The 14,512-nt window shown below is 39.1% G+C and overlaps 1 protein-coding gene across 1 annotated transcript in view; it reads right to left on the bottom strand.

Moving 5' to 3' along the window:
• Window positions 1-5,462: 5,462 nt before the first annotated feature.
• LOC101853846 (jmjC domain-containing protein 8) overlaps window positions 5,463-14,512 on the bottom strand; it is a 19,241-nt gene continuing 10,191 nt past the window's right edge. The window contains exons 5-9 of the mRNA XM_005095091.3: window positions 14,011-14,079; window positions 13,294-13,413; window positions 10,138-10,205; window positions 9,064-9,198; window positions 5,463-7,372 (exon numbers count right to left, since the gene is read on the bottom strand). Coding sequence (XP_005095148.1) covers window positions 7,289-7,372; window positions 9,064-9,198; window positions 10,138-10,205; window positions 13,294-13,413; window positions 14,011-14,079 — 476 coding nt within the window. The 3' untranslated portion in view covers window positions 5,463-7,288. The remainder of the gene's footprint in view (window positions 7,373-9,063; window positions 9,199-10,137; window positions 10,206-13,293; window positions 13,414-14,010; window positions 14,080-14,512) is intronic.

Here is a 14,512-nt window from a genome sequence, read left to right as displayed (position 1 = left end):
ATCGACGTAGGCTGCAAACATCGGTTTAACTGATTTTCATTTCTGAAAATTGATCTTTAGAGTTTTGAAGTATGACAGATCTTTGTCAGATTTGTGTTGACGAATCTTCTTTATATGGGATTTACGGGCAGGGAAAGAACGTTCTTAGTTATAAGTAGTATTGTAAACTATGCCTAAACTATCTATTTTTGTTTTTGTTTTTGTTTTTGTTTTTATGTGGCTTTTTTTCCTACATCATGCTTTATGTTGCATGTCATGAAAATTTCACACCGCCCCCATAGCGCCCACCAGCGCCCCCCAATCGCCCAGTTTCGCCACAGTGCCCCACAAACTCTCGCCACCGCCCCCCTGGGGGCGGTAGCGCCCACTTTGAAAACCACTGATATAGACGCTTCGCCCCTGACTGTATGGTCGTTTAGCCAAGTGAGTGGAGAGCCCAGTTTGAATCTATGAAGAGTCAGAACTTAAAATTTCCCAGACAAAAAAAAAACTCACTTCAGATAGAACATGCACCATCCACACCCCTTTAAATGTCACCAGAGTGCAGAATTCGTTACATGAAGTCGAATCCCGCGAAACGTCTGTCTGCTGACGATGTCAGTGACTAAGACTTTCTTATTCTACACCTCATCGGTTCGCATTCCCAATGCAGATTTTCACTTATGACAATGCCATTTCCATGTTTGCGAGGCTGTCACTGACAGGGATAAGAGGATGACAAGGCGTTCGAGCTACCTCGATCGTCTTTTTAAAGAAAGCGTGAGCAGTACCTCGATGACGTTTGGTTCAGTGGCAAAGCCCATCTTCACCTTTCAGGATGTAAACTTCACAAATCCTGTCTAGTGTCTATTGAGCACCCCTCCATCCCTACCCCCGTCTATTATAGAAGACACACTAATGAAAAGTGTACGGTGTGTGTTGTTTTAAGCATTCATGGTTTGGGGCACCATTTGCATGGCCACCACAGAACATTACAAACGACACATTAAAAATGTTTCTAGTCTTTTGGAGGCTAGAGAAATGGCTAAAAATTCTAGAATAACAATGCTAGTTAAAAAAAACTCTATAGCAGAAATTAGGTATTGGTTATGTGTTACACGGATGGAAAGACAAAATGTTAAAAGGGAAAGTAAGGAAAAAAAACTTGGGCTACCAATCGGCTCATGACTTTTCTTATAACATTATTTCTTAAATGAATGGAGCTTACGGGTTCCATACTGGTCTCTGGCGCCACCGACGGGAACATGGCCACAGGCCGGGCACATGGTTATTTCTTGTGGCAGATAACATTTTAAAATGACTTTCGATCGGACCGAGCGCCACTGAACCAGCCCTGGATGTCGAAGAAAGTATGACACTAAAATTTATTGTATTCTTTACCAATTAATAAAATGAATTTGATCATCGTATGGAAGAAGCGTTGGAATACATGTACCAGATTGGCCGAGTCTGGTGATACAACAAATACTTATTAACGAGCACTCAGACGTAATTCCAGTCCACTATGGAGCTCATCATTTAACTCAATGTTGATCAAAAGAAGGTCAAAATGCCGTACGCACTCGTGTACAAATCAGCGAGACTGGTGCGCACGCTTCTCGGTGAAGTCAATACGGAGCACAAAAAAAGCGGCGGCATAACAGTGCACGGTCTAGGATATTAGAATTCACTAATTCAGGTCTATGGTTAGGGCTAAGAATCAATTATGATATCGTGATTAGCGAAATTAGTAACGTGGGTATTATTAAAATAATTGATTGCTACTGGTTTAGGGGAGAGACACGAGGGCCAGCGTCTATGCTGTGTTGGCTGGGCTCCTCGGCTAACAAAAGACATGAGTTTGATTCTAGCTTCGGGAAGTGCATTTTTCATCGACTGCCTCCGTCGGTCTGCTAAAATTCAGATTCCCAGTCACCGTTTTGGTTTTGTAAGTTTTACAGCACTTGCAACACAATAAGGTCATATAAGTGCCGAAGATTAGAGGTGTTACAAGAGAGTTACAAACAAAAAAGAGAAGGATGGGAGATAAAGACGACAGATGTTCGATAGGAAAGAAGAAGCAAACCGCACCAGAGCACCCGCCAACCACCCACAGTCGTTCTTAAAATGGGGGTTAGAGCAGAACGCTTTCTAAATGATCCAAATCGAGTCGACAAGGAAGTTACGCATTTTCAATCAATAGTCAGAGATACGAGATAAATTTGAAACACCATCTCATGCACATTATTTGTTAAGAACAACCATAGAAGAAGACATACTTTTGATGAGCGGAGACGCTTGTCTTTGAGCAGACATTTAAAGAACACTGTATCGTTTGAAAATTCACATCAAATGCGTTAGGAAGAATTCCGAAATGCTCTCCAGAATTTGGAAACCGAGAGAGAGAGAGAGAGAGAGAGAGAGAGAGAGAGAGAGAGAGAGAGAGGGAGGGGGATCATTTTCATGCAGACTTACTTTATTTGTTATAGATTCTATTTGTACGAGTACCGGGTATTTTACTTTGACCTTATTCGTACGTGTGACAATTCCTCCACTTAAGAGTAAGACTGGACTGTGTCACATTATGTTTCAATTTCAACCGGGCCTGTATCACAGCTGGGAAACTTTCTCCAGTACACAACATTAGGATTTATTGTTAGGTCTACCAACTTCTAGATTTATTTTTACTAATATTCTCTTTTAGCTCCGCCATAGCCCATCATCATACCGGGGTCTGTGATGGTCGCACGCAGGAGAACAATTAAGTTCCATTCGTGAGTGGGGAGAATTTTTATCGAGTGTCTCGGTCGTTTTACTGGTTTGTAGTATCCCTCTCACGTGGTAGTGGAAGTATAGATATGTCAATACATAGTAAAAAATTAGTTTAAAAAACAACGGTTTACATTTTTTAAATGGTACTATCCAATTTGATTACAGACCAGTTGTCTTTATTTCTTTATGAAATAGAGAATTATGTTGGGATCAACGATGTAGAACAAAATCTAAAGCCGCAGATTTGAAAAAAAAAATACTGTTGACGACAAAACCTGAGGTACGGTTTACTTATATCTGTTGTGTAGTTTCATTGCTGCGCTTTCTTCCCCTCACACGTATTATGGCGTGTATAATCAAGTGCCCAAATGTAAAACCAGTACACGACCTTTAAATACCTTTTGTTTTGTAAGTGTTTTACGGCGCTCACAACTGCATAAGGTCATAATATGAGCGCACGGGACACATTAAACACTTTAGTTAAGTTTGGTAGGAATTAATTTTGAATTTTGCTAGGATGGTGACCGAAGCTTACTGTTATCGATTTTGGACCACCAAGAATCTTTAATGTTCGCAACTTGCACACGGGACCGCCGAGATTCTTCGCCCTTATCCGAGAAGGCTATAAGCGTTGGATCTTACCTACCCAAAGATCAGGGGTGTGGCTGAAAGTGAAAGACAACAGTAACAATGAGCCAAGGAGTAGCAGTAGAAAGGCTTCAGAAAGAGTCAGGAGCCCGGGGGAGGGGACTGGGCAGAAAGTGGAGACGAAAGCAGACTACAGACATGGTTAGAGAGCAGGAAAGGAGGTGAAAGGAGGAAATGTTAGAGAAGAAAATGTTCCGTCGTTGTCAGGTTTCGAACCTGGAACCTATAGAAAGAGGCGAACACCGTAAGCTCTAAACTAGCCCCCCCCCCCCCCCTTCCCCCCTTTGACTCCAAAAAAACACTTAGGGAAATGTATGCAGGTCTTTTTTTAAGCAACAGACAGCCGCAGGTCCATCCAATTTTTTGGGACATTTCATCCACTAAAACCACAAAGTCCATAATGTGCTTAAAGGTTTCTAAAAAAAGCAGCTTCTTGCACACAGGTTAAGTGCATTCAGCGAACACTTCCGTCAAGTAGAAAAAAAAAAACGTTCACCTATAATTTATAGGCCTTGTTTGAGTAGAGTAACGAAACGAACATCGACATAATAATGGTCATTTGGTGCAGGGCAAAAAAGCAAGATAGACAGAAACAAAAGATGGATTAGAAAAGAAGTTGGGAGAAGGACGACTTGCCACTGCCACCCTCCAATCACCCGCTTCATAAGCCTACAGCGACACAATAGGAACAAAGCCCAGGATTCACGGCAAAACACTTCGCCTTTGTCCAGGTGACAGGGATTAAGGACTGTCTAACTGTCTAACTGTCTGGCTGAAAATAAATACCTATTTTTATTCTCTGCTCTTTTTTTAAGGGGCGCTAGCGGGGGTCTCGGTGTTTCAGTTTGAGTGATGATTGAATGTAAAACCAGAGAAAGGAAGAGAGTGGGATATCTAAACATATAAATTCAACAATTTATATTAAGATTTATCTGCTTATTTAATTTATTTATTCATTTTCTTTTTTGTTTTTTAGGGAGGGGTGTGTGTTTCAACATAAAATCAACAATGGAAAAAGGGGGAGGGGGGGGGGGAGTTAATGTATTATGAAGAAGGCAGTATGTTCTCAGGTTATTTTATCCTTTGAATAAATCAGAAAAGAACAATCGATGTCTGTGGTGTGGTGGTTAGGCGCTTTACCAATACCATTGCATGATCAAGACCAAAATTTGATTTCTGTATGGGGAGAATTTTATCAAGTATGCCAAGTGTCTTTTTTGCTGGAAACATGGTATTCCTGTCAGCAGGATCAAAGCCCACCTCTTACATTATCTGAAAGGTATCAATGGGTCAATGGGGGGCATTAAAAAGGCACTTATATTTGGTCGCTTTTAAGCACAAGGGGGCTATCCCGAAAAATGCTGTTTAGAGAAAACCGAAGGTTAAGTTTTTGCCCCTTATTCAGTTTCTTTAAAAGACATGAAGAGTTTTCTTTGCAACCAAACAAATATACACACCAGTGAAACCAAACTCAAACTTTTCCTAAAGGTATGGCAATGCCCACTTTTGGAGTAGATCAAAATTTCTGGAAACCCCCAAAATCTGGGTTAGCCTGCTTATCCTTAAAAGCAACCATTTAAACTATAAAAAAAGAAAAGAAAAAGCATTAAAACCTAAAAAAATAGAAAGAAAAGATCTGTATATGTATAATTTCTTTTTATCTACAAAGAAACTTAGGCAGAGAGAGAGAGTACAAAGAAACTAAGGCAGAGAGAGAGAGAGAGAGAGAGAGAGAGAGAGAGAGAGAGAGAGAGAGAGAGTGAGAGACAGATAGAAAGAGAGTGAGAGAGGAGAGAGAGAGAGAGAGAGAGATAGAGAGAGAGAGAGAGAGAGAGAGAGAGAGAGAGAGAGAGAGAGAGAGAGAGAGAGCGAGCACACATAATCATCAGGAGTAAAAAAAAAATCTTTTGTAAAACTCCACCCCCAAATTTTCATCCACGACTCACGCATATTTGTACTGTCAGCGAAAACTCAAAATATTGAAATGATATATGTGTCAAGAACGATGAATGATATAACCTGTAAAATTTCTTGCTAATGAAGAAACTAACATAGAACGAATGTTCTAGAATAAAGTAATTTATTCATGAGTAACACAAAAAAAACCAACAACATGAAGCTGACAGGTTGTTTTTAAAAAAATAACATATTGCTGCCAGTATTTTGGACCACACAAGAACAGGCATCTGTAAGGGAGAGATCTGTGGTGAAGACAGCTGTGATTAATCTGCTACTTCCAGCAACATCATGCATAGCCTACAAAGCCTTTCAGCAGTGCATTTGATTGCAAAAAGTCATTCGTGCTGCCCTCCATTCAGAAGGGGAAATAAATTATTCTATATTACAATAATGATTGATATTAAATAGAAATAAGAAAAAAATTCTTCTTACATTACATCTTTCATGCTAATATTTTTGTTTTATAAATTATACTGTTATCTATTACTATTACCAAACTCACAATGATCAGTAACGCCATAATCAGCTTAATATATTACGTAAATTTTTTAAAAACGCCATTGTTTCTGTTCTGTCTGCTTCAATAATTTCCAAACATGTCCGTTTCCAAAGGCAAAACAAAAGAGATCTAATCAAAGACCTACTACTGTGACTACAGATAAATAAATCACGACTGTTAAAAAAGAACTGAAGGTAAAAGCATACAATAACAGTGTCAAAAAATTCAATAAAAACATAAAACCGTAACATTATCAAATGGGAATCAGAGAGCTGTAATAGAAAGTAGAAATGCCACATTTGCATTCAATAAAATGCACTTACTATTCAGACTAATCAGACACTTGAGAACTGAACTTCAGGAGACAAAACGAACAAGGAGAAAAGAATTTGCTTTGACATGGTGCTTAAGATTTTCATTAAAACTAACATTCAGAGAGCTATTAACTTAATCCAGCACACAGTATGAAATGTCTTACTTCCAGTCTGATTCAACTTTTGGTAAGAGTGTCAGGAAGGGGCAATTATTTCCTCTGCTTCTGTTTCCCGCACCAATAATCTTGCCATAATCCAACACAATATAACCACTATGGAGATTATTTGCTCTTCTCAAGCTGTCTTTTTGCACTTTTTCTTGTCTGAATTAAAATAATATTTGGCGAAAATCCACAATGCATGCAATTCTGTAACTCGATGTCGTAAGACTACATACTGATGCAGATAAAGCATTTCCCATATGGCAATCATATAATTTAAAGGAATTCAATAGACAAACATAAATCAAGAACAGTAAGATTGAAAAAATAGTCATACACATTTTACTGGGCTCAATATTTTGTAAATATTATCATTTCATTCCTCTTAGAATGGTGATCAGTCAGTCAGCTGTAGCATCAGACTGTAATAAAATCTTCTAAATCTGTTTGGAAAAGTGATCACATTAACAACAAGCCAAGAGACATTACTGTACTATCACATTGCAAGTAATATGTTGACCATTATAATCATACAAATCTTTTTAAACATGGTGGCTTTCTCTCACTCACACACCCAAGCATGTCATAACATTTTTCATATAAACAATATGACAACAGCTTCTGCTTTGCTATAACTTCATCTTCCTCATTGAACCAAAATACAGTGTAACACGGATAGGTCGAACACAGAAGACTCGGAATCATGCAACCGTCGAACAGTGCATGCGGTTCCGTTTTTTCTTATTTACTTTTGAAAGATATCCCGCGAACTACGGATCCCTCGAACTTCCGAGGCCTTTCCCAAAGAATTCGAGCTATCCGTATTATACTGAATTATGACCTAACAAATGCACACACACCAATCAATACTCAATTATTATGATCAATGACACAGAGGCACCACAACATAAACTTTTCACACAATTAATTGCACATTGTGATCAGACACCCCCTTCTTAGTATGCCAAAAAAGTAGAGATAAACACACTAGTGTCGATGTTCAAGGTCCCGTGCCACCATCTGTCAGGGAAGTAGATCAACTGGACAGGGGGAGAAAAAAAAGAGAAAAATAAAAACATTTTAGGTAGTTTGAATGAATAGTTGCAGTTTGTGATGAGTCTGCATGATAATTATCCTGACGGTCACAAACATATCAACTGAAAACAAATTAGAAAAAAGAAAGTGAACGGAGTAGATTGTACAACAGGATCCGCTAATCCCTTAAAACATTAATTTAATTTTGGGACGTGAATGCAGGGCAAGCACAACAGGATCGGTGTATTACAAAATTATTGAAAGAAGACTAAAGGGAAGAAACTGAGTCAATGTTAGTAAAGATTAACCAGGAAGTGCACGGCTTCCAACTTCAATTATTCATTCTCTCTGAGATGCAGAGAACCAAACTTTACAATACCATAACAACAGAAGTGGTTGAAATAATAATCAGTAATTAAAATATCAACACCAGCATAACTTATGAACATATGATATCAAACAAACAGTAAATTTCTTATAATATCCCATAATGTCCCTTCAAAAAGCTTAAACACAATCTCGGGGTTACTTCTTAAGTTACTTCACTTCAGACCAGAAACTGTGATCTTTTTTATAGCTTGCACCCCTATTTTTCATATTCAAGAAGCTTAAATATTCATACCACCTACTTACACGTATTTCAAAGAGGGGCATTAAATCTGTCACTACCCAAGTGATCCCCTCTGCCCATCAAAAATACTGTGGGCGAATACACCCAGGTCGGAAAGCACTAAAGTAGACAAAAAAACTTCTACATTCGAAATCAAAGTAAATAGTTATTGTTTTGACAGTAATGATATTTGAGGGACAGGGTGGACATTTTATAAAATCCAGGTGTCCACGAACACACTTACTCAAAGCCATGTGTAATATCATGCTACGTAGATTCACTGCACTTTGGGACGTTTAAGGGATTTTGCCGATTTTGGGTCAGGCAATGCACATTGAGATGTTGGCTGATTTTTGAAGATCAACCAGTTCTTTGTCCAAAAATAGCATGGATACAATTGAGAAAGTCTTTATTCTCCTTGAAAATTGCTTTTTGAAAACATGAGAGTGGGTTAATGTAGTGAATTTTCACAATAATTGTCGTTTTTCGCAAAATGTCAATTTTTACAGTTTTTTCCTTACTCCTTCCTTAGTTTTCATCTTTTTGACATGAAACTTCCAGGAACATAAATGGCAAGGCTACCATCAAAGTAACAGAGAGATATTTGCGAAAAAATAGGACTTTTCCATTGGGAAGCGATTACGCAACCTAAATTTAGCAAAGGTTTTTTATACCTTGGGAAAATTTTCTTTTTTTTTTCGTTTGCACTTATTGGAAAAAACTCGCTGTTATGCTGATAGGGTCTAGTTCAGTTATACTCTCACCATATTTGGTCAAACTTGGTCAGTAAATAAGAAAGCCTTAGGGATTTGAAATGAATTGTTTATTTTCAAGATGGCGGCCGTTTCCATAGTAACCGCTGTAGCTATGCCAAAATAAAATTGCGTATCAAGATATTTTCCTATGCCTAACTTATATGTGTACTTAGATTTGATATCGGGCAACAGACATAGAAAATGGTGCTCAAGGTCGCTCCTCCCGTTAACAAGAAAATAATTTCAAACCATAGTTCACTAAACATACTGAAATGGACCTAAAACTCAGCCTCATGCTAGAAAAGAAACCAGAGCTTAAACTCTTCCTCACCTCTCCCTTTGATATAGTGCATTCCAGGGGTCTCTCAAGTGGGTGCAACTCTTGATAGTCTTCATGTAACCACTGCAGAGTTGTACGGTTTGGGTGGAAGTGAGGAGTTTTATTGGGCGGGTACATGAACCACCTCTGTGAAAAACAAGGAAGCAAAACATGTCATCAAAAATTATTTTCAAGAAATATATACCAAAATAGCTCGAGGGAATTATGTGACAACCACATTAAAAGAAAAGTATGAGTATGAGCCTTATGAGTTGCCAAAATTGGATAGCTTAATTTAAGAAATTTTATAAATATGTCTCACGACGTAGTGGAATCAGGTGCTCGTCAATTTTTGGACAGGTGGAGTTATTGGATTCATCTTCAAGCTTGTTAATTTGTTTTGCTGTCAATGAAAAAAAGTACTCATGTATCTTGAACAAATTTCACATATTTGCAATTGGAGGAGGTGGGGGTCACCTGTTTTAAGAAGAAAAATTAGCTAGAAAATGGTCACCAATGTTAGGTGACTTTCAAAGCTCTAGACTCCTTGGCAATTGCAAAATTATATTTTCCCTGCCTTCGATCAATGTTTTTCATTAAAATCCACACAAACATGCGTTTTTAATTGGAATGGACATAAAATAAAAGGAGTTAAAACTAAAAAATTAAAACCAGATAAAAACTGACAAAGGGGTGGAAAAATTCTTATTTCTTCAATTTCATTATTCTGAGGAGCGCCCGATTTCACCACGATGATCAACATTTTTAAAGAGAGGTCAAGTAGTTGGAAATCTTGTGTAGGGTCACCTTACAACCCTTGAAACCCGATTCATTCTTTTTAAGTTCTGAACTCGTGACAAAAAATCACGTCTCCAAGCAATTCTACATGATGGCTTTTGAGACTGTCTGAGAATAATTGTTTGTGATAATCTCATAAAGTGTTGAAAAGGGGAAACAAAAAAGTGGACAAACTTTTTATGTCAAGTGAGAACACAAGATGTAGTTTGGAAAAGCTATCTTTAAATCGGTTCAAAGAGATAAACCCATATAAGGACACCAAACAATAATTCAGAATTAAGGACTCACCTTGCGACCAAAGACAACTTCTCCAAATCCAGGGCCATGAAAGTGAAAAGGTACCCCAGTCCCAGCACCTGTGAATTGAAATAAGGATACATCAGGTATAAGTTTGGTTTTGAGTAAACAGAAGCATATCAACACAATAAACATCATGTGAAGCAGGGAAAGAGTAAAAGAGACAGTCACAAACAACAGCAGAAGAAACAAAAGAAATAGGTCCTAGCAGTTGCCCCTTCCAGCTACCTGCTTATTTTTTTTATAGTGGAGGGTTTTACGGAACTGCATAAGGTCATATGAGCGCCAAGGGGTGGGTGTCAACAGAGAAGTCTTTACAGGGAATCAGACTTAGACTGCTCACCTCTCTTGCTTCAACAGCACAAAGTCTGCTTCGACTATAAAGGCACCCCAGAAATAGCAGGTCACAAGAGAGTGACAAAACATACAAAAGAAGTAGAGGAAAATGACAATAGTAAGGATTAGGAAAGAAAAAGCAGCAATTCCCTGTTGTAGATCAGGCACAGTTATGAGTGTGACTGAGTCAGCCCATCTACAATTCTACTATGCTTGAACGAGAAATGTCCCCCCTTTGGGAATGGTCTAAAGACACTACAGTCAGTGGCACTGCCCTGGGGGGTAGCTACCCGCTTATAATGCATCGGGACATACAAAGTGCTCAACAAGACACAACATATTTGTTCACTTGAGTTGAAAACATGCACATGCAGCATGAAACAGCAGAATAATACAAGAAAACAAATGACAGATACAAAAGAAGAATATGGAGTTCAGTAGGTACTCTAGGGTGAGTTCAGTACAATACCAGAAATTGCTGGTTGGGACAATAATAACATAAAAAAAGAAAAAGGACCAGACCACACCACAGTCAATACATAAAAATTAAGAGAGGTTTACATATGGCAACCCACTCCTAAGCAGCGAAAAACCTAATCAAATATCCCTACATAATCATAAGTGAGGCATCGTGGTGAAATCAGGCGCTTGTCAAAATACTGAAATTAAAGAAATCAGCTTTTTCCTGACTGACGAGCAATTTTTATTCAAATTTTCTTTCTTTGGCTCATCATCTTTTATTTTCATTTAAAAACACATTACTGTGTGGATTTTACAAAAAAACATTGATCAAAGGCACAAAAATATGTAAATTTGTTGTTTCCAAGGACATTACAGCTTTGGAAGTCACCAAACTCTAGTGGCCATTTTCTCGCTAAGTTTTATCTCGGACACAAGGCAATCCCCCCCTCCTTCAATAACAAATTCTGTTCGACCTCTATGACGGGTGTTGTTTTCATCGAACACAAGACCGATGAACAAATTGTAACACAATACCAATAACTCCACATGCCCAAAAATTGACAAGTGCCTGATTCCACTGCCTCATGGCACATATTTCTTTCCAACGCCTATCTCTCCTATCACATACCTGCCATAATATGTGGCAAGTACCACGATGGAATGAGTGGACCAATCAAAGACAAGGCTGGCAAGCTGCTGACAATCGAGAAGGAACAGGAAGCACGATGGACAGAACACTTCAGGGAAGTCCTAAACCAACCTCCACCTGAGGACACCCCAGACATACAGGAAGCTACCATGGATCTTGATATCAGCTTTGACCCACCACAGAAACATGAGATTGTAAAAGCTGTGAAGAGCATGAAAACAAGAAAATCTCCAGGAATGGACAACTTGAATGCTGAATGTTTAAAGTAGACCCAGAACTGACTGCCACCATTCTTCAACCACTATTCAAAACCATACGGGAGGGAGAGCAGATTCCCTAGGACTGGAGCACTGGAGTCATTGTTAAAGTACCAAATAAAGGAGCTCTTAAAGACTGCAACAACTGGAGAGGTATCACATTGCTATCAGTCACCAGCAAGATCCTGGCCAAGATTATTATTAATCGGATGTCGGATGCCGTAGACAGCTGCTTAAGAAAAGAACAGGCAGGATTCCGCTAAGAAAGAAGATGCACAGATCAGATATTTGCCCTCCGCAACATAATAGAACAGTGCACGGAATGGCAGAGACAACTTTATGTCAACTTCGTTGATTTTGAAAAAGCATTCAACAGTGTGCATAGAGAGAGTCTTTGGTACATTCTACAATCTTATGGAATCCCTTGCAAGATAGTGGAGGTCATCAAGAGCTTCTACCAAAACTTCAAGTGCGTTGTTGGAAACAGTACCACTGCTTTTGAGGTAAAGACAGGAGTTAGACAAGGATGCAACATGTCAGCAATTCTGTTCAACCTGGCCATTGACTGGGTCATGAGGAAAACAACAGAGGACACATCAAGAGGCAAAAGGTGGACCCTCTTCTCCATCCTCGAGGATCTTGACTTTGACGACGACCTTGCACTACTCTCCCATACCAACCAGCACATGCAGGAAAAAACAAACCGACTCCACAAATACGGACGCCAGATTGGGTTAAGAATAAGCCAGAAGAAGACAGAAGTGATGACACTGAATGTAGGCTCCCCAATGCTGATTAGAGTGAACAACACAGACCTGCCTATAACAGACTCATTTACCTACCTAGGCAGCATAATCAAAACTGACGGCGGCGCAAAGGAAGACATCATGAACAGACTCAGCAAGGCAAGATCCGTACACAGAAGCATGATCAACATCTGGAAGTCAGGACAGTTTAGTATACAAACCAAGTTAAAGCTGTATAACAGCTGTGTACTATCCACACTCCTATATTGAGCTGAAAGCTGGAAGATGACTGATCATGACCGTGCCAAGCTATCTTCCTTTCATACAACCAGCTTACGCCAAATCCTCAGAATCTTCTGGCCCGACAAGATATCCAACGCAGATCTGTTACGTAAATGTAGCCAAGAGGACATGACAACCATAATAAAAAGGAGAAGGTGGAGATGGATTGGACATGTTCTGAGAAGAGAACCAGACTCTATTGTGAAGACTGCCCTCCACTGGACACCTGAAGGACGTCGCAAAAGGGGCGGACCCAAAGTGACCTGGAGACACACAGTACAATCTGAAATGAAGTCCTGGAATCATTCGTGGGGAACGCTAACCAAGAGGGCCCAAAACAGACAGAGCTGGAGATCCTTTGTTGCTGCCCTAAATGCCAGATGGCATAATGGGTAGTAAGTAAGTAAGTACATACCTGCCAAGCCAAAACTGTACGCTCCTGTCATATCGGGCACAGAATATGGGGGTGGCTGATACAAGTCAATGAGGGACTGCCACTCTGTAAAGTTGTTGTCACCAAACCAGTAAAATGTCTCTGAGGATACCACAGAATCACAAGGAAATGACCAATCATCGAGACATGTGAGAATACCAGTATTTGTTTCAGATTTATCATTCGTCATGCTGCCTATAAGTAGGACAATTTTCCAAATTCCTTCAACAACTGGAAACACAACATAAAGCGGTTAGCAGTATCAGGGCAGGTAACTTATCACAACCCCCCAGACCATGATCAAATATAAAAATTGCCCTAAAAAAGCATGCAAGCGTATTTTACATATTTCCCTTAAGACAGGATCATAAGCAGGTCTTCTGCAACCCCCCCCTGCTTGTTAGTTTTAGTAGAGGTTTTACGGCACTCGCTACTGCATAAGGTCATATGAGCGCGAGAAGATTAGAGGTGTTACAAGAGAGTAACAAACATAAAAAAGAAGAAGGGGAGATAAGGACGATAGATCTTTGATAGGAAAGAAGAAGCAAACCATACCAGAGCACCCGCCAACCCTCCCCCCCCAGCGAAGAACAGACAAGTAAACAAATCCCAATACAATATAATTATAAATCATTTAGAAGTACACAAAATCTTCCAAAATTTTGGAAAGAGTAACATGAACTAATCTTTACTCCTTACCATTTCCTAAAGTTTTCAATGTCTGTGGCTTCAAATATTTATCCACATATTCTTGTAAGGTCACTTCAACTGTTAAGAAAACGAAAATTTAAAAAAATGTACAAGATCAAAGAGAAAATCATAAATCAGGGCATGAATGAAGTGCTCTTATGGCCACCTGTAGTTATTCTACTTAAGATGAGTCGATATTGTTGGGGGAATGAAAAGTGGCTGTCTTAGACAATTTCAGCTGTATGTATCAGGAACGACTATTGCTTTTCAAGAACATAAGTAATTTATAAAAATTTAATGTTCCTAAAAACAATTCTAAAATCTTTGACTAGGTCAAAACCTTCCAATTTGATCACACTGGTTGCAAAGTAAAAGGAGAGCCACCAATCACTGACAGGAATACAGTTAAAAATACAGTCGAACCTGCCCTGACGGCCACCTGCACAAACGGCCACTTTCCATTTCCCCCCTTGCATTTTTTCTATATAATTTATCTGTGTAAAACAGGCAC

This window comes from Aplysia californica, unplaced genomic scaffold (genome assembly GCF_000002075.1).
Source record: "Aplysia californica isolate F4 #8 unplaced genomic scaffold, AplCal3.0 scaffold00095, whole genome shotgun sequence".
Classification (NCBI taxonomy): domain Eukaryota; kingdom Metazoa; phylum Mollusca; class Gastropoda; order Aplysiida; family Aplysiidae; genus Aplysia; species Aplysia californica.
The sequence above is the reverse complement of the archived record's forward strand: the minus strand, read 5'-3'. Positions and strand labels throughout refer to the sequence as shown.